This window comes from Homalodisca vitripennis, chromosome 7, assembly GCF_021130785.1.
Source record: "Homalodisca vitripennis isolate AUS2020 chromosome 7, UT_GWSS_2.1, whole genome shotgun sequence".
In the NCBI taxonomy this organism is placed as follows: Eukaryota; Metazoa; Arthropoda; class Insecta; order Hemiptera; family Cicadellidae; genus Homalodisca; species Homalodisca vitripennis.
Genome location: NC_060213.1, coordinates 88,471,112 through 88,491,902, shown reverse-complemented (window position 1 = coordinate 88,491,902; position 20,791 = coordinate 88,471,112). Strand labels below are relative to the sequence as shown.

At 30.9% G+C, this 20,791-nt stretch overlaps 1 protein-coding gene across 1 annotated transcript in view; it reads left to right on the top strand.

The window, feature by feature from the left end:
• The window catches only part of LOC124366041 (excitatory amino acid transporter 3-like), a 116,569-nt gene extending 100,959 nt beyond the window's left edge, over positions 1–15,610 (top strand). Inside the window, 1 exon segment of the mRNA XM_046822249.1 lies at positions 11,838–15,610. Coding sequence (XP_046678205.1) covers positions 11,838–12,024 — 187 coding nt within the window. The 3' untranslated portion in view covers positions 12,025–15,610.
• Positions 15,611–20,791: the final 5,181 nt, after the last annotated feature.

Sequence of the window (20,791 nt, the reverse complement as noted above, 5' to 3'; positions counted from 1 at the left end):
CAATGGATATCAATTTCCATTCGTTGACTTTGACAACAGTCCTCCTGGGCTTAACTTCTTATTAGAGTAGGCGGATAAAATATGTCACAGTAATTTATCGAACGAAATCTTCCTGTGCTTTAATCACTCTAATTTTTATAATTTAAGCGTTTACAAACTGAAAAATTGAAGTCACATCGTAACTGAGATTGGAAAAATATTTACACATAATAATTCTCCTCTTAATATTTTGATCTCTTTATATAAGTAACTATCCTTATATGTAAACTTGTTTTGAAAAAAATATAATTAGAAGTAAAGAAGAAATCGCAGAACCTTGGCTATTCCCCCACTAATCATTAAAGTGACTCCAAGGTGTGTATTAGTAGGAATTATACCAGCAATTAGATCTACATTTTACATAACTGGTGTTTATTAAAACCAGACTCGTACCTAATAATCAAAATAAATTGCAGGCTCTATAGAGTAGCCAACGGAAAGTGCAGAACTTCCGACAGCTCATTCTTTACGTGAAAATAAGAAAACGCTTTATATAAACGTAAATCTAAAACGTTTATAGAGTTGCAGCCAGCGAAAGATTTCGCTCCGATTTAAATTCCTCGTATGAATTGAGGTCGGACTAAAATCTTTGGGACACCATTAAAGGATCAAAAGTGATTTGCTCACATAATATTCAAGGTGAAAAATTGAAAAATAGGTCGGTAAAATGTAGATTTTGTAAAGCTTGAGAAAACTAGTATAAACCAATTTTAATATCAGAGCCAAAATAAATATTTTTATGTTTGTCACTATGTTCATTTACAGATACTCTACGTTTGTATAACGCTTCTTTTCTTGCATTCTGAAAACGTTTACCACGAGTTTAGTTCATTTTGAAACGCGTGGGCTTTATGGAGGGAGTCTGACTCCGATCATGTGTTGGCAACACAATAATAATAACATACCTAACCTTGAATTGAATTGATATGTAGAATAGTTTAATTACATTGAGAATGTATTGTTTCAGTCCATGTGTGCATATTTATTGTTGTTATAGTACAGCATTACAAGTAAATATCTAGTGCATATAGGCTACATGTTGTACTAGAGTGGTAGAATTATTGTACTTGTAATAATATTGTTATTGTAAGCTGAAAAATCCGCAGATACGGAGTTTGTTCGTGTTAATTTGAAGTCATTACAAGATTCCAAATGTAACAACTATTATTTCGACATTTCGTACGTTAGGGATAAAATCTCTACGTAGCAGAAGTATATAGAATCAAAACGACCCTCAACATAGTGGTAGGGAAGATGAATAATATGTTATTGATGCTATTCAACGGAATCCTAATATTAGGACAAGACATATTTCTAAACGGTTTGTACCATTAACAGCATTTATCCTTATTATAAAAAGAAAGAACAACATCTGCCTCCAGGAAAGCTAACCATCAAATCTCAGAAATCACGTTTTATTTACCGATGAGTCATAGATTTTTCGTGATGACATTAACATTTACAAAACCAACACATTGGCAGAAATAATTCGTAATGCAACAATCAAACGTAACTAAAAGCGATTTTTCACATTGTGCGATGGCATTACATACATACATACATACATACATACATATATATATATATATATATATATATATATATATATATATATATATATACATTTTTTATAGTAGATTCAATATTGTAAGAAACCAGCAATTTTGTCTCTTAAAAATGTCAGTACGAATTTATTTTATTAGAGGAACCGTAACTCACTAATGAATTGTTTCTAGACTTGTATTGATATGATTGTTTTTCTTGCGTTCACAAACAAACACACACAGTACGTTGTGGTTTTGCGTGACGAAGCTGCATCTTTTCGTAGGTCTCCCTAAATAAAAGACTGCCATAGGACAGATATATTTATAACTCGAGACATCAACTAACAGATTTGTTATATGATGTTCCGAATACACTTGTGTTAATGATCATTTGCCTCAAGAAACCACCAGGTGCTGAGAGTATGTTCTAATGAATACAATACTAAGCACATATAAATTTATATAATTCTTAGAATTATGGCCAACTGAATAATAAAATACACCGTACAGAGATCGTAAAGCAAGTGCATGCACTGGCTTATACATACTTTTTGAAGAATTTACGTCCAAGTTAAATCCTTGGTGTTTTATGAAAAACAAAAGACGGTCATCGGAATTCGTCATGGAGATATTCTAAGCAACTTTCTGTTGTAGATCTTCACCATGTCCAAAGCAGAAGATACTGCAAATGTGATTTAGTATCTAGGTTTTTTAACACTAATCAAATTTTATCCAACCATATTTTACTTGATAAAGTCATTTATTGTATAGTTTGGTAATATTGGCATCGATTACAACCACGAGTACAATGAAAATGAGCAAAACTGCAACTATAACTAAGTGAAGGAGATCCTTTAATCAAAATTAAGAAAATATGGAACAAAATCCAGAGAAATGTTGCGAAAAAATATAACAAACGGTAGAATAATAAGATGAATAAATTATACGCTTTGGATAATCTAAGGTAATGGAAAGAAAGGTCTATGAACAGAATAATTTCATTTAAGGACACTATTCCTTTAGTGGTTGATACCAGTATTTTAGTAAATGCTATAAATATTTTACGGACTCAAAAACACTTCAGAATAAAGAAAAATCAACACTACTTTAACCGGGGTTTCAATTGTATTTGCTGAGCAGCATCATCGCTATATACCACATCAGCAGTTAGGTTGAGGTGGTTAGCGTTACTTGTCTTTTATTGAAACACATTCTTTCTTGCAAATGGAGTTTTTACGACAAAATGTAAAAAAAAGATCAGTACATCAATTGTTTTCGATTGCTCTCTTTTCATTGCCATGTAATGTGGACAGTGTCACTCAAATAAGAGAACTGTTGCAAACAATGTATGTGTAGATTAAGATTGATTTACAACACTGAATGTATATAAATATGAATAATTGTGGCAATGAAAATAAAGCACGCTAAAAGCAGTATGATAATGAAAACTGTAAAGAACGTAAACAATGAATTATAAATCGTGTTGATTCATTCATAGTTAACGTAAGATATAGACACATACGCTAATAATCTGGTATGACGAGTGAAATACCTTCCATCAATCAGAAACGAGGTACCGTGACTAGCGCTCCTTTCGGTGTAGTATCCAACTAGCAATAGCAGCTGAAGAAGAAGAAAGCGGAGCGGATCATGACCTGGTCACTATATGAGAACTAACCGAATATGATCTTTTTATGTCTGATATTTTACAACATAGACCTACTATGAAATAAACAACATGCCCGGTTAACTCACATGTAGAAACACAATATGACTTTATTTGTAGTCTATTATACTCTACAAAATGGCGAATTCAGGTCCATAAGGCCATGTTTCACAATGAACCCTAATACAATAATAACTTTTCAAGAAAAACTACTACAACTTTTGGAAGAAAAAAAATTATATACCTAATTAAGGCTTCTTTACAAATAAACCACATTCATCAGCACCACATCCATCCTGCAAGACTTGCCCCAACTAATCCATCGCTGTCAACTTATCTAGCAATTGTGTTTTCAGAAAGGCTGCAAACCGGATTCGAATCGCTACTAACTTAATATGGTTAGGAACAGAATTCCAATAATAACGACAAATGATTTATTGTAAATTGAGAATCAGTGGCATGCAACAAGAAGCGTTGATGAGGCCATTGTTGTCTCTCTTGCCCTTTTTGTTAGAGATTAATTTGAATTATGAAACAGCTGTAATAAAAAGACCTTGAGTTTTTTCTCATAAAAGTAGTCCTATTGTTAAACCTCATACAGTGTTATGCCCTTTTGACTGTAGCGTTATGGGACATGACGTCTTATTTTCCAATTGCTTTGTAATTTTTTTTATAAAGTGTTGATCTTTACCAAACTATTAAATTTGAAAATAAATTCAAGTAGTTGTTCATTATGTTTGTTTTTAATAAATATTTCCATATTTATTATGCTTCATATAATTTGTTGAAAACTGTGTTTATGATATTTATATACTAGGTTCTCCTAGTTCTTTTAACGTATTAACACCTTTTATGTTGCATGGCAATTTATTTCGTACGTTTATAAAAGACTGCAATCTTAACCAATTCAACAACTGGATCAACATGTTTACAAATCAAAGTCGAAAGAATTATAACTAGTTATTCGTAGTATCAATACAATATTAACTCATTGATTGCACCAGACGCACTAGTATGTGCAGGATAGTTAAAAGTACTCAGGATTACTCAGTATCAAGCCGCAGTGAAGATGTTAATAAATTTGTAATTGATGCCATGTGTGAAGCAGGAAAGTAGGATCTGCAGTCTCTAGTGAGCTAGGATGGGTACTAAAACTCGAGAGTGTGTTAAAATCAAGTCTTTGCAAAGGACTTTTTACTCTTTTTTCATTTTTACTTTGTGGAAAATAATAAACCCAACTCTAGAAGCAGCTATATGCATGTAAATAACATGCATTTCGTAAAATCCTACAACCAAAAATAAAAGGAGTATATTCAAAGGTTTACATTATTCATATGTCAATATGTGACAACACTTAAGGTTGTTTCAATACAAGTAGCTATAGAGCTTTGTTCCAAAATAACTACCAGACCACTACAACAAGTTCAAACAGATATACAACAACCCCAATATGACTTGGTTAACAAATATCAGCTAACTTATAATACACGGTGAACAAAATACATCCTTGGAGCAAAAACGTAACCAGGACAAATGATATTTTCTATAGTAAACAGAATCTAAGGTAAGTGCAGTCAACGGCTCATTCCCCATTTTGATTCTTAAAAAGAACGATATTTCAGTAGTACATACTGAATTATTTAATTAATAATAATCGTTTGCAAAGTAATAATTGAAAAAAATTGAAAATTTGGGGGGTCTGGACCCCTTGGACCCCCTTGCTGGCTAGGTCCTTGCCTTGGAGGTAGAAGTGTTAGACAGTGGAGTAATAGTATAAGAAACTATAGAAACAGACTCAACAGTTACACTACCTTTGTGTTGTTCAATGGAGGGATAGTTAGGAGAACAGGAACAAAGGCTACAGGAAATATATTTACGACTTACATATCTCCACATGTCATGAGACAATATTGATAAGGTTGCTAGTGCTGGATAGTTTAATAAAATTCAACTACATAATGTAACAAAATGTACAGCGTATCATAGTGGTTTTAATATTCTATGCAAATTATGAAGAAATTATTTTTGTAAAGTAGGCCTACATGATCAAATGTGTGAACATGGTAATTATAGACATGGCTTGTAGTTATTAAAACTTTAACGCTTTTCCAATTATTTATTTTTTGGAAGAAGCATTTCGAAACCGAAGGGTTCATCATCAGGACTTTGGTTTTGAAAGTCCTCGTCAAAAAATAAATATGTAATACTGGAAAACTGTTGTTGTATTAACTACTAGTTTTAAAACTTTTGAAATTGTTCCAAGAGCCTGAAATAGACATGTCTGTTTTCTTTTTTTAATTTAATATGTACTGTGGGTGAACTTATATCTCACTTTCCACAAAAAATGTGCTTGTTGATTTATCGTAAAGCTATCAATAGTCTACAAGACTGTATTACTATTCTAACTTTACATTTAAGAAAAATAATTGCTTATTAGTTACCGTAAAACTTGGTTTACATTTTTTCAGGAGGTAATTAGTTTAATGGCCTGTATAATAATGGATTTTAAAGGATTTCTGTAATTTAGAAACTCTTATGAAAATCCAATGTTTTACAACTCTTTTGTTTACACTCATCACATTATAAAATAAATTTCAAATAAAAAATGTATTCTACAGATATGTTTCATATATTTTTACTATAAAGAACACCCAATGAAAGAGATTTATCTATGTCTGTTGTTTCTTCAAGAGAGAAAATCATAGTCTGCAATTACTAGAAATCCATGTTGCTTGGTGTAATGCAACATTTCCCTAGCATTATTTTTCTGTCTTCAACCATTAAAAAATTAATAATTAAAATATTCTGAAGGAAACAAGCAAGCACAGTAAGTTAGAATTTGTCTGTGAAGTGGATAGAATGTATCCTAAATTATTATTAACACACTGGATCAAGAGAATCTAATTCCTTTTAATTCGATGATGGTCTCATAGTCATTAGACCTATTATAAAAAAGTCATTTACCAAAAAAGAATTGTCAAAGGTGAAAGACATGGAAACGAATAAATAATTAAAACAAAAATTAACTTTTGAAAGAAGCTAAAACTATAAATATATGCAATAAAAACAAACACCTACAATCATTAAAAATGTCATAATACAATAATATATTCTCCATTGGTTGATTGCAATTAATTTTAAAACTTTTCTAAACTTACTTGTGTCTATCAAGGACTTATAGAAAGTAGCAGAGCATTCTAGTGCTTCATTGAATTGTACAGGGCCTGTTTTTGGAAGGACGTAGTTTTGTGTGAATGTATTACCGGTATCATATTTTAATTTCTTAGGCAATAGAAAACTCGGTTGAAAGGGGAAAGGATTATAGTTTCTGAAAAAAGTTTTTAGCAAGTGAATTGAAGGGAAGCTTAACAAATGTGATGGAAAACGTCTCTGTAAGAGTATCTACCAAGAATGTAATGAATAATCCTATCTTTAGCAAATTAAAAATGCAGTAATTCCTCAGAGGCAAGTAGAGTCCAACCATTTGTGTAGCATGGTAGTCTCCTACAAATGAACACATTACTGCTGATTCAGTTAGCAACTATATTGATATGAAAAGAGAAGGTTAGCCCATCTATTGTCAATTGTCAATCCCAGAAAGGTGACCTCTGAGCCGGGTGTGACCTCAGTGTCACCGACAATCAAATTGAGACTACAGCCAAGGGAGCCGATATGGAAGTCAACTATGTTGATTTTCTGTTTGTTGGGAAACAGCAAATTGTTAGCTAACTACTGCAGCAATAAGTTCCCCTTCACAAAGAAATTAATATCCCCAGAGTGGTTATCCTATTATAAACAAATACATACTGACAGCATACAAACACAAATTTTACATAAGCCACACTTTTATAGATACCACTGACAAAAAGCAGAAATAAAACCGGACCCAAAATGGACCCCTGAGGACAACAACTAAGAATATGTGTCTCCACTAACACATGAATCCTCAATCAGTTTATACCTCAGATGTGACAATGATGAGCAATTATTTGTTTTTAAGTAATTTCCAATACATAAATACTCAACCTGGTGCCTTATATGTCTTACAACATTATTTTTTTAGCAGAACAATTTTTATTTATATTCATTCTGTGCACGATACTAATGATGAAATATTTGGAATTCAAGAACAGTATTATTTTAATAAATCTAATACATACTGATTTTTAAGCAAACACAGAATAGAGCTCTCAGGTCATAGGAAAAGTAAATATGCCTACATTTTATTCTAGTGTTTAATAGAAATGGATGAAAAATTTCAGTTCATTTGGTTTTGGGAGTTTTTCTAGTAAGGAATTTTTAACATCTACTGATAGATCCAAAAAGGTTAACATTAATTATTGAGTCGTGTCTGTTGGTATGACTTGACAGTGGACAGGTATTGATAACTTGACAGTTGTATCAAGTCGTACTGGCAGGCCTACCAAATGTTTCCTGGAATATTTTATAAATACTTTAATTCTGTATACATGTTCATGTTAACAAACTATGCCGATGTCCAATGCTGAAACATTTAAACAAATTTAGTACTGTTTTAGCAATTATATACACATTGCATTGCATAAGTGCAATATTGCTGACTAAATTTATTTAAAAACCTATTTAACCCTTTTAGTGCCCCTTAGGTACTTTTCAAGTTGTGCTCTACCAGTGGGAAGCATTTATTACAAGTGTGCACCAGCTAGTGCTAAAGTGTTTCTATCCTTTTTTGCAATTTGTTGGTCAATAATTTATATCTCCGTTATTTGTTTCTCAAATTTAATAATTTTCTACTTAATTATAAACAAAAATCCAACCTATTGAAATGAAATGCTAAAAATAACCTGACATAACAAAATAACAAATTAAAATAATTGTATTACAAAAAAGTTTTCTCACATGAAAAAGTTGCCAGTTATTTTTAATTTGGGCCTCCTTAAAGTGATGGAAAAAAACAGTAGCAGTCGTGGGACTGCCGATAGAAGTGAAAACGGAACTATTAAGTTAAGAGTAATTAAAACTATATGCAAAAATTATATGAAATTTTTTATGTTTTATTTATTAGTTACATATGATGGGTTAAACAAATCATGAACAAAATATAAATACAAAGTGGTTGAAAAAATAATTAATATACAATTATCTTAACAATATCTTAATAAAAAAGTACTGTAAGTATTAAAGAATATTATTTTAATGAAAAAAAAAATTCAATGCAATCATTATACTTGTTGTAATTGCTCAATATTAATAGTTAGTTAAACATAGAATACAAGTGAGTAAACACCGAGTGAACAACAGTGAGTTGAACACCGTTGTAAATAATACAGTTATTTTATTGCTACGGATAAAGTATATAATTGCAATAACAATTAAACCCACAATATTTTTAAAACTAATAAATTAGTTAAATTAACTTGGTTCTTTCGTAAAGGTATTTTTATTGCACAATAAACTAATTTATTGAGTTAATACGGTATCAGTGAGCCAATGCGCCAACTACAGTTCCGGCAGAAACGTTCACTCATCACTTCATACGCTACTACAGGCTAAACTAAACTTCCAATAAAAAATTATAAATTACAAAAAAAATATTCATCTATTTTCACACAACTTTCTCGCTGACAAATTTTGTCTGACCAAAAAATAAAAAAAAAATCCTCGCTTACTACTTTTTTATTGTCATTGTAAACGCTATGTAAAATGTAAACAATAATCAAAATTATTTCGAAATTTTTTTAATATTTAAAAATGTAACCAATAGATTGCCAATATTAAGAGCTTTAATTTGACGCATCTTACAGAATTGTACGACATTGGCTTCACTTTTAAATCGCGAGAGGAAGCCGTAAAGGTCACTGATTTTCGCAGTCTGTTTTCATACTCCGCCGGGACAGTTTTAACACAGCGAGACTGACTTTTTCATGCAGGTTAGTAGTCCGCGGCCAAGTCTACGGTTAAAAAACACAGCGAGACTGACTTTTTCATGCAGGTTAGTATCATTAGCATGTCGGTGACGCGAACCGAGGATTTTACCCTCTACCAAAACGCTCAACGCGCCTAAAGAAGTTTTCACTTCAAAAAATAACGACTATAGACAGAAGACAAAAGACAAACTTCTTTATTAACATAATCTTTGAGAACAGTAATTGCGTCAACATTTTTACACATGTGGTTAAAAATAAGTTCAAATATAATTTGAGTTTTAATTAAAATCTATATGAAGTTAAAACCAAGTAAGGTTAGTCTGGTTGTTTCTCCAGTTGACTAATTCTTTCAAGGTGTACTCCAGCAACCACTCCATGAGATGCTTGTTGAAAGTTTTGTCTTCACTGATTCTTTTTAACTGTTCATGAAGGAGGTTGAACAGTCTGACTCCAGCATAGCATGGTTTCTTCTTATAGAGGGACGTGTGGTGAATCCGCATGGCAAAGTTTGTGTTGCTCCTAGTGCTACATTGGTGACCATCTCTTAAACCACCTAGACTCTGGTGATTTCTGTCTACTGCATGTTTGATCACTTCAAAAATGTAAAGTGATGTCACAGTAAGTATTATAAGATCTTGGAACGCACTTTGACAAGAGTCATATTGGTTAAGACCTATTCAAATTCTCACTGCTTTCCTCTGTAGTACCAAGACTCGACTTACATTATTGTCTGAGGAGTTTCCACATACTGTACTATAAATCCATACTGAATATGCTACTCAAATAACGAGTGGTATACTAATTTTGCTGTTTCGAGGTCACAGAAGTTTTTATTCTTCTGAGTGCATGCAGGCTAGTATTTAATTTTCCACAAAGGTTGCCTTCATGTTATGCCCAAGTGAGTTTCTTGTCAATTATAAATCCGAGATATTTTTGCTTCACTTTTTAGTTCAATGTTTGGTATCTCTAGTAAGTCGATGGTTCGGATTCCAAAATTTAATTGTTGAGTTTTTTCTCATTAAGTACAAGAAAATTGTTTTAACAATACTGCTTAGCCATGATGTATGTATCAAAGGATGAAATTTCTAATGTTTTGTTTTCTGTTTGTCAGCAACTAGGAATGCAGTTTCATCTGCATAAATTATTGCTTACCCATATTCTTAAAGATATCTTAGCAGGTTGTTGGTCAGCAGGATGAAAAGGATTGGTCCTAATACTGAGCCTTGGGGTACACCTTTATTGATTGGGAGTAAAGGTGACCTTGGTATATGGGTAATGTGGTTTTTTGGTGTATGTTAATTCGACTATTTGTATTCTCCCTGCCAGATAGCTTGAAAACAATTTGCAGCTTTGCCTTTTACTTCTATGCTCTTCATTTTGTTTAGCTGTAGATAGTGGTCAAAAGTTTCAAATGCCTTACTGAAATCTAAGAGGAACCCAGTAACAGATGCTCCTTCCTCCATCTGATTGACAATGTACTCAATCACATGGAAACCTGATTGAGTACCCTTTAGGAAACCATATTGTTGACTACTAATCTTATATTTATAAGAATATACACTATAATCATTGTTTATATGTAAAACTATATCTTTATAAATAAAATGTCTAATTTTGAATTTGTAATGATTTTTTTTCATCATGGCCGGTTAACTGTACATTGGCATTTTAGGCATAGTTTTTAGAACATCCGGTAAACAAGACAGCACTTCATGCATAGTTTTTTAGATGTCTGGATCACAGGGCATTGGCACTAAAAGGGTTAAATATTGTTTTTGATCTTAAGGAAAAAAAAATGTATAGTACATCATAATTGCTGTTATATATTTATTTTTTTAAATAGAAAGGAAAATACCTTACACAACACACAAAAGCGGCCTGCCATTAACAAGTGAAATGACTGCCACTATTAGGGTTAAAAATCACTCTTTTTAGAATTTAAAAAAACTACTAAGAAATTCTAATTTTCTTTACCTATGACAGAAAATACATTATTTGTTTACGCAACAAAAATATTGAAAACAATTTAATAAATTTTAAATAACTAATCATTATAGTACACACTCAATCATTGTAGAACGCACAGTTTGTACACTTACTGATGGGGACGGACAACTCATTAAAAACAATAGGCTTCATCAAAATTTTGTGTGTTTAATAACAAAAGGAACATAAATATTCATATTTATATTGCATGGTTTTATTCCAACATCCTAAACTAAATGATTAATAAATAAAAGGACCTACAGCACAGGATGGGTGCTGGTGTCAAAATTTAAAAAAGAAACATACACGTACTGAATGTTTTCTACCTGTTAAAAACCCAAATTCAATCCTCTAAGCTCCTGCACCCCTCCAGAAAATGACTGACTAGAACAAAACGCAAGATATGTCCCATAATCTGGTACTCTGCACTACAATCACAGGCCTCGTCTTACGTCGCTCTATTAAACCTTCCAAGAATTACATCGCTGCAACCCATTATGCAAATTGTTTTGACAAATTAAAGGAATATAAATAAACATGACAAAATAAAATTTGAAGTGAGTATGTTTTAGCAGATCCAGGTTTGTGATTGCCATCGTTAATGACTGCAGTTTTAACGATGTACATTATCAAGCTGTAATAGTTTTAAAACCTAATAGCTGATTGGGATTACTAATAGTATTGACACTGTTCCAGAGACCGGTTCCGCACCACAATCAACGTCCTGGGAGACTCCATGGGGGCTGGTTTGGTCGCCCATCTCAGCAAAGGCGAGTTGGACGCCATTGGAGAACCGGAGACAATCAAGATGAAGAAGAGAGCATCGATGAGTGCGCCAAATTCCAACACTCCCGAAATCTCCTGGAACACTACTCCGATGTAGATACTGAATAGTGGCTTGTTCCATAATTAATGTTCAGCTGCAGAGATGTAGATGGTTACCGAAATGTTTCAAGAGATGATATATACAAATGGAATTTTTTGCAGGGTTTAATATATTTTTATACCATACTCATGTAAGATTATAAAGACCAGCAATACTTTAAGATTATAAAATAACTACTTTCAAGTACAATGACAAAAAACATTACAAATTAGAATCAATAGTACCTTCCTTAACTAGTCAATGTAAACATTGAATCTGTAGTAAACTATGTTCGGTAAAGTACAAAATATTTGTAAGTTTGTGCATTTTGTTATGTTTGTAAATGCTTTATAAACATCAGAGTTTGCTTTTATTTTAAGGTAGTTCTTTGCAAGTATGTAAACTATTTGTTTATATCTCACTTTCAACTACGCTAACAGAAATATGCCACTTCACCATTCCAAATATTTAGTTTTTCTAGTTATATACAATACCAAACAGTACTTACAATGCTGACACTATAATTTTTTTTTTAATATGGATTGTTGTGGTATTTTTTTTAAACAAATCAATCATTAAAATGTATAGTACAAAAATTAACGTAGACCATATTAAAATGTTTAACGGTTTTCACTATTGAAATGTAAAATAATTAAACACAGAGTAATTGAAACAGAAACAATAGCAAGACATGTGTAAATAGTAAAAACAATAAGTTTAATAGTTATAATGTGCTGTATACACAGTAATTAGAGTTTATACAATCATAGGATAACCACAATCTAACAGTGCCATAATATAGTCAAGTCTAGCTGAATTTTAATGCTATAGGTAGAAATGCTTTAAAGCAAGTATAGGTTATAACTGACATGTACAGTCATTTGTTATTAAGTTTCATCAAATTCAGTGTAATGTTTTTAGTTGAATGTAATTATATTTGTATGAATCTAAGGTAGTGTTTTTCTTTGAATTTGTTAATGTGGATGAAATGTTTTAGAAGTTTAGTATCAGAAACTCATTATTTTACATGTAAGTGTTCACTTTTATTAAATTGTAATATTAAAGAATACATCAGTCCAAATGTATTTTAGAGTACAAATACTTTCAAACTGTTGTTTTTTATAATTTTCATAATATTTTTTTTTATAATATCAACTTAGTTACTTTATTAGACCAGTCTCCTCGGGTCACATGCTTTAGGAGCTTATTCCTAGATGCTTCTCTGACTTCTCGATAGAGTCTCAAGTACAACATGCCGAGATTACAATTTAGGAATATCAATGTGTAAGTATAAATATATTAGGTCATAATTGTTAATTCCTGAAAAACAAAGTTAAAATCTCCAAAATAAGAGATTTTGGCTATTAAAATTCTCAAAAAATTAAACGTAATATGATATTTAATTTGTAATCAAATGTGTATCTTAGATGTAGTTTATTAATTGTATGTATACAACTCCCCAGATCTTGTTGCCATATAGTAATTTATACTAAAATAATAATTGCTTTTCATATGTGCCAAGTTGAAAGACTGTTGTTATTTGGAAAATACAGTAATGGTCACCTTTAAATAACACAATTTTAATTATATTTTTTAAGTTATAATTTTAATAAAAACATCTAGTTATTTAACAGTCAGAGCCCATCAAAGCAAGAAAGGTGTACTTCAAGTTCAATATTTTATTTTGACTCCTTTGTATATTTTAAATGAGTACGAAGATAAATCACACTGTATTACAACTAACAGAGTTATTTAAAAACTAAAATTGAAAAATAGGTTTTGTAAGTGGTTTGGATTTTTATGTGTAATTTAAATAAAATTATGGCTGTATAATTAAATAGAAATTTCCTTCAGTTTTATAGTTTTATAACATATTTTTTGTGACTGAGTATAACAACATCCAACAAAATAAAGTTTAAGTTAGTTAAAATAATTTATATGAAAGTTTTTGTTATAATATGTACGTTATACCTATAATACATAGATATAAAATACACTGTTGAATAAATGAATACTGTATTTTCTAATTATATATTTGTTAAGTTTAATAAATATTATTGTATAATACAATTATATCTAGCTATGTACTTTTCTTAGTTATTTATGTTATTGTTATTAAAACTCTTGAATAAACGTGTTTTGTTTTAATATTTGTACATTTTTTTAATAACTGAGTACCACAAAAAGGTGTTATTAAAACACTACAAATGTCGTTTTTGGGTTTGGAAATATTTGTATATTAAATTTATAGCCCTTTAATATAACTTCTCAGTATAGGAAAATTAAAGTTTTGTATCACTTTTCGTGAAATCACAGGCATTTGAGTATAAATTTAGCAGGAAATTCAAGCATTTTGCAGTCAGGACCATATAAAAACAACTAAAAATAAAAATGTGAAACTTTTAGAGCACAAGATTAAAGCTGCAGACAATTGTGTGTTTTTTGTATTTACAAAGTAGAATTATGCCACACTATGTGTCGTAACAGGCTTCGTTGAGATTACATGCAATATTTAAAATCTATACTGCTGTCAGATAGATAAACGCAATCGCACAAAAAAATAGGTTAACGCAAACATTACGCATCATAGAATTCATTCATATAGAAATGAAGTTTCATACAAAATTTAAAGTCTGCTTATGAAATCTTTCTCAAAATATTTTTTCACGTGATATATTCAGATTTGTTTTCATAAAATTAGGTTTCATACCAGTGTTTATATTACAACAATCTGCTCATCAACTCACTGTAAAATTATGTTGGTAGGTAATGTTGTATGTAAAGGGAGAATTAGACTTCATGTGTTATTATATTACATGATTGAATCTGTTATGGGAGTATTGAGTTTCTTTACAAATTTATTTATTCTGCTATTTTCTCATTGCCATCATAAGACCAATTTTAAAATATTCATTGACGCTCAGCCTATCCCATGTAGTGACATGTACTATCATTGAAACAGTGCTCCTTATATACTGTAGAAATGAAGCTTCAAGCACAATTTCAAGTCTATAATTTAGTTCATTTTCGAGATATTGTGTGGACAGTTAGATAGACAGACGGAAATGAAATTTTTGATAGTGATATGCTACACTAGAGCTCAGGCAATAAAACAAAATTGTTAGAAAGAATATTTAAAAACACATAATTTTCTTCAATTTTATTTCATTAAAAAATATAATTTCATTAATTTATCAATGAATAACAAACATCTTACACCCTGAAGCTATAATTCATAAACAAGTGGTACTCAAAAAAGTATAACTTAGATAAAAGTAATTTGTATCTTCAGCCATTTTAATTTAGAACTAAAACATTGCCTAAATTTCCTACTTAAAAAGCCTGTAAAAATTCACATGAAGTTTTAAAAACTTTCTACTTTTTCTTTACTTAGTGAGATTATCTTAAAGAGCTATTAATTTAACATAAAAAATGTGTTCTAAACCCAAAATTGATTTAACTATCTTAATAAAAGCTCTAATGTCTCATCACAATTAAATTTAGTAATAATAATTATTTAATTATTAATATTCTTATTAAGTCTTTATGTACGGATTGCAGAAATAAACTGGATGAGCCATTTCAGTGGATTTGGATTTCTTCATCCATTTCTTTTTTCCATATTTACAAATACCTGATCCATCTAGGTACGAATTTGAGTGCTCAAACCAACCCTTACAATGAAGTATACAGTGTCCTGTATCAAATCCTGGACAGAACCTTTGTATTATCTATGTGTTATTTAGATGTCAGTAACATTTTTCTCTCTTCCTTCCAAGACTACATTCAGAGTCATAATCCTTTTTTTCGTCAGTTTGAACAATTCACAATGAATAGCGTCATGAACTAAGAAATATAACTATGTTATACAATCCAACTAGGGCAAAATGAATGTTACACATACAAATAAGATAAAATAAATAACACTATAATGTAATATAATAAATAACCACACAAACACATTTTGTTACATTTTAATCACCCTTCCAGCATTTGCTATTGACCAGTGGTATGAAAAGGACTTGTGTTTGAAGCGGAATGAATCTGATTAAATAGCATACTGTGGGATATAAAATAAAATTTGAGTACATCTAAATTGAAATCAATTAGATAGGAGTAATTTAAAATAATGGATTTAATTGCTGTATTCCAGACAAGTTGGTTTGTTGTTATACATATATTTTTTTAATATTTTAGGGATTTTGGGAGAATTTTTATCCCCCTTATCCCTCTCTCTTAGTTACGCCATTGCTATAGACACTCTTCCTCAGAGTATCTTCCCTATTAATGGAATATATTCCTTTGTTTGGTATCAGAAATGTTATTTGAAAAAAAAAACAGTATCTAGATAGATATTGTTATGAATTTTGAACCCAGCATATACTGGCAAGTGTACGCTCTTAAATATTTGTGAAACAACAAATTTCTCTTTGCTAATCCTTTCATGGTTTTCTATGTAATATTACGTACATAGTGGTTACATAAAAGTGTGCTACTTATGTAATATTACGCACTGCTATATTTTTCTGATTCATTCTGTTTTCTGCCATAGTATTGTGCAAAAAGTATTCCTATAATAAACTGTGATACAAGTTGTCCTGTTGTTTTCTACTAGATATCGGCACTTCCTTGGTCCTCTATTAATAGTGCACCTTGAGGAGTTCGCTGTAGCCACACACTGCAGACAGTTACCATGTTATTCCATCTCACCCGTCCTGGAGTATTTTATGGTTTTATTTCTAATGCTTTCTCTATATAATGCATGTCAAAAAGACGGATTTGTTGACTCAAGGGGTACCTCTCAACATATAAATAGTATTCAAAGCATGGTACTACCTAAAAAGAATATTAAACCTCTCTCTTTACTTCTGGAGTCTTATGATTGGCCGTCCTTGTTAAGTGAATATACTAAGCAAAGTTCTGCAACACTATTTACTAAAATTTTTGATGTTATACTGAATAGTATTAATCATTACAAAGTTGTTAAAAGGGTGAATAGAAAAAGAACAGAGCATAAAAACAAATACAAACAGGATTGGTATACAACTGAATTAGCTATCATGAAGGAAAGGCTACTGTTCTTGGACAGATTAAGAAAATGTAACAGGGATAATATACATCTAAATATGGGGTTTTATGAGTTGAAGTGTAAATACAGGTGTTCTATAAATGAGGCAAAACATGCTAAAAATGTTGAGTACATTCAAAATAGTAAAAATAAATGTAAAGCTGCCTGGGATGTAATTAAATATAATACAGCAAACAGCAAACAAAATATTTGTAATATTGAGCCTGATGTGTTTAATGATTTTTTTCTCGAATCTGTAAAAGAAATTAAAAATAAGGTTGTTAATTCCAGTTTTACATTTGTTGAACTTATGGAATCAATCTCTAATGATAGCTTAGTACATTTTAAATGGAAAATTGTTACTTCAAATGATGTTTTGGATGCTGTCAGGGGAATGAGCAATTCTGATAGTCAAGACATATATAGTATGTCTAACAATTTGTTAAAAAGTATTATTGGTAGTGTGGCTGAACCTCTGGCAGTGTCTATTAATCATCTGCTTCATGACGGTATTTTCCCTGAGCAACTCAAGATTTCACGAGTATGTCCAATTTTTAAAAGGGGTCCTAAGGACCAACCTCAAAGCTACCGCCCAATTTCTGTAATTCCTGTATTGGGTAAGCTAATTGAATCATTGGTTTGTAAGCAAATTACTACTTTCTGGGAAAGTAATAACCTTCTGGAACCTTCACAATTTGGGTTTAGAAAGGATAAATCAACTTTTAATGCTCTAGATCAATTAGTTAGACAAATTCACTCAGCTTTCGAGAGCAAGGGCTTTGCTCGGGCTACTTTTTGTGACTTGAGCAGGGCCTTTGATTGTGTTGATAGTAAAATTCTTATATCTAAACTAAAACATTACGGATTTTCTGGGCCTAATCTAAATTTTTTTGAATCATATATTAACAATCGCAAGCAACTGGTCTTTAATAATGGTAAGTGGTCTAAAGAAGCCCTCGTGGAGTGGGGAGTTCCACAGGGCTCCGTCCTAGGTCCCCCACTCTTTTTAATCTATATAAATGATTTACCATTATCTCTTAACTCGAAAACCATATTATATGCAGATGATACTACACTTTTTAATGTCAGTCAAAGTGTACATGATCTGGAGCTGTTGGCAAATGATACATTAAAAAATGCATCAAACTGGTTTCATGCTAATGGGTTTTTGCTAAATAAAGACAAAACAACAAAAATGTTGTTTACTCTTAGGCATATTGCTGGGTCATTGGACGAAAGCTATTCAGACTCAGTTAAATTCTTGGGTATCAACCTTGATAGAAATTTGACATGGGCAACACATATTGATTATCTAAATAAAAGACTCTCACGAGTCATTTATCTTCTGAGTAGACTGAATGATATTGTACCACTAAATTCTATAAGAGCCGCATACTTTGCCTTTTTCCAATCTGTTTTTAGATATGGATTAGTCCTATATGGTAATTGCACCAGAATTTCCGAAATACTAGTATTACAAAAAAAGGCAATTAGGGCTCTAAAAAAGTGTGATACCAGAGAGCATTGCAAACCCCATTTCATAAATTTTCGTTTTCAGACGGTTCTAAATTTGTATATATATGACTCGGTGGTTTACATCCATAAAAATCCAAATTTGTTAAATTTTAAACATAAAATTCATGACCACAACACGCGTAATCGAAACAATGCTGAAATTGGACATTTTCGATTAAGCAAAACCCTCACCAGTCATGTTGTAGTATCTTTGAAAATTTATAACTTTCTGGAGAAAAAATATTGCTCATATCCCTTTGATATCTTTAAGAATAAGTTATATTCCTGGTTGTTGGAGAATCCGTTTTACAGTCTAGATGAATTCTTCAACACCAAAAGTATTGATTTTTAATGTGTTTGTTACTGTTACTGACAATTTGTACTGTCATTTTTGTGATTTTTTATTTATTTTATTTAATTTACTTGTAAGACTTTATTGACTATTGTATTGACTTGGTTAACAATAAGCAATATACTATGACTTTGTCAATGATGTAATACATTTTCATGACAAATAAAATTATTATTATTATTATTATTATTATCATGGAAATATCTACCACGCAAATAAACTACTGGCTTTTTTAAGTGATGATGACATTAACACAGATAGTGCAAATGACTTAGTGATAATTGTATAAAAAATAACAAAAATTTTAGTGAAGACACTAACAAAACGTTTTTGCATCATAAAAGTATATGTCTGAATTCTACAGAAAACAGCAAATGTCTCTATTTAAAAACAGCAAAAAAGTCTGCAAAACAATATAGTTTAAGATACAAAAAGAAACCAACCCATTCTAAGGTTCAAATGCAGTTATTGTTGATTAAACTATATCATTTACTGTTGTAACTTTGATTACAGAGTTGAACTGATTTCTATTTTCGTCTCATTATGATGCTTTGAATAGATGTATAATCACTTTTCTAATTGTAATTACTCAAAAAAATTAAGGGACTTTCCAATCCTTTTTGGGTTTTCTGTAGAAATTTCAAAGTCTATCAGAGCATTATACAATTCATAGTCATGAAATAATTTATTGAATTAGATTTTTACCTATGTTATACAAATAAATTTTCTTGTTTTCCCTGACTGTACAGTATACTATAAATTTATAATACTTTTATGGAAATTAATAAGAAACATTTACTGTATACTTGTGGCAAATGTTCCAAAAATATAACCAAAGGCTGTCATGCGATAGTCTGTACATAACTATATTTTCTACATGATTCCGCAGAAGATTAAACTTGATATAACAGAAGATATAACTCAATGGTACTTTTCTATCTCTTGAGGAATATCAAATCATAGCACAATTACCAAGCAAATGGCTCTATAATAAATGTACATCTGTTGATTTCCAATAGAAAATAAACAAGAAAATATAGGTATTAATAGAGATATAACTCAAGAACTAATAAATCTATATGAAATTACAAATTTAATTCACTTAACAATGACATTAACTGTACAAGAAAAGAAATTATAATTCTTAAGAATCATAGTATACAACTGAAAACTTTAGTAATAAAGTATAAAGAAACAATTATACTGCTGGAATAAGTCAATACATTACAGAAAAATTGAGCCAAAAAGAACACTTGAATATCTCCAAAATAAAGAAAGTAAATTCAGGCCTACATCATAGTTTGCCTCCTTTGAACTCCACATCATTCCAAAACACTGGATTGAAAAAATTTTTATGGAGCCCTGAAAAAAATTGGAGAGTTTCTCAATGGTTGTGAAAAGTAAACATAAAGATCTAAGTTGTGTCATAAAAACAAAAACCCCATTAGGTTAAGGAACCAGTATGAAGTTTTACAAATTGATGAAGATGAGACTCCAAGTGTTAGTGATGTCGGACGTCGGTAGTGAAGAGAGCCACAGTGAGACACACGCAGTGTCTCATTTGATTTGATTATCACTCAGTGATTTCATTTGTGCTTATAAGTCATTGACGAGATTTAGCCTGGCACCTTATTAAAATACATAAACATCATGAAGCAGTGGGGTTTTTCAGGCCAGGAGGTGTACAAAACAAATTTAAATTAGAAGAATATAGAAAACGTAAAATTACATAAAACTGATTGCTTAGTGATGTGATGGTACGTGACACAAATGATGTGGTAAAACATTATCCAAACGAAGCTTTTACTCTAATACCTGAAACCTTGGACAGAGCTACAAATAAAAATATT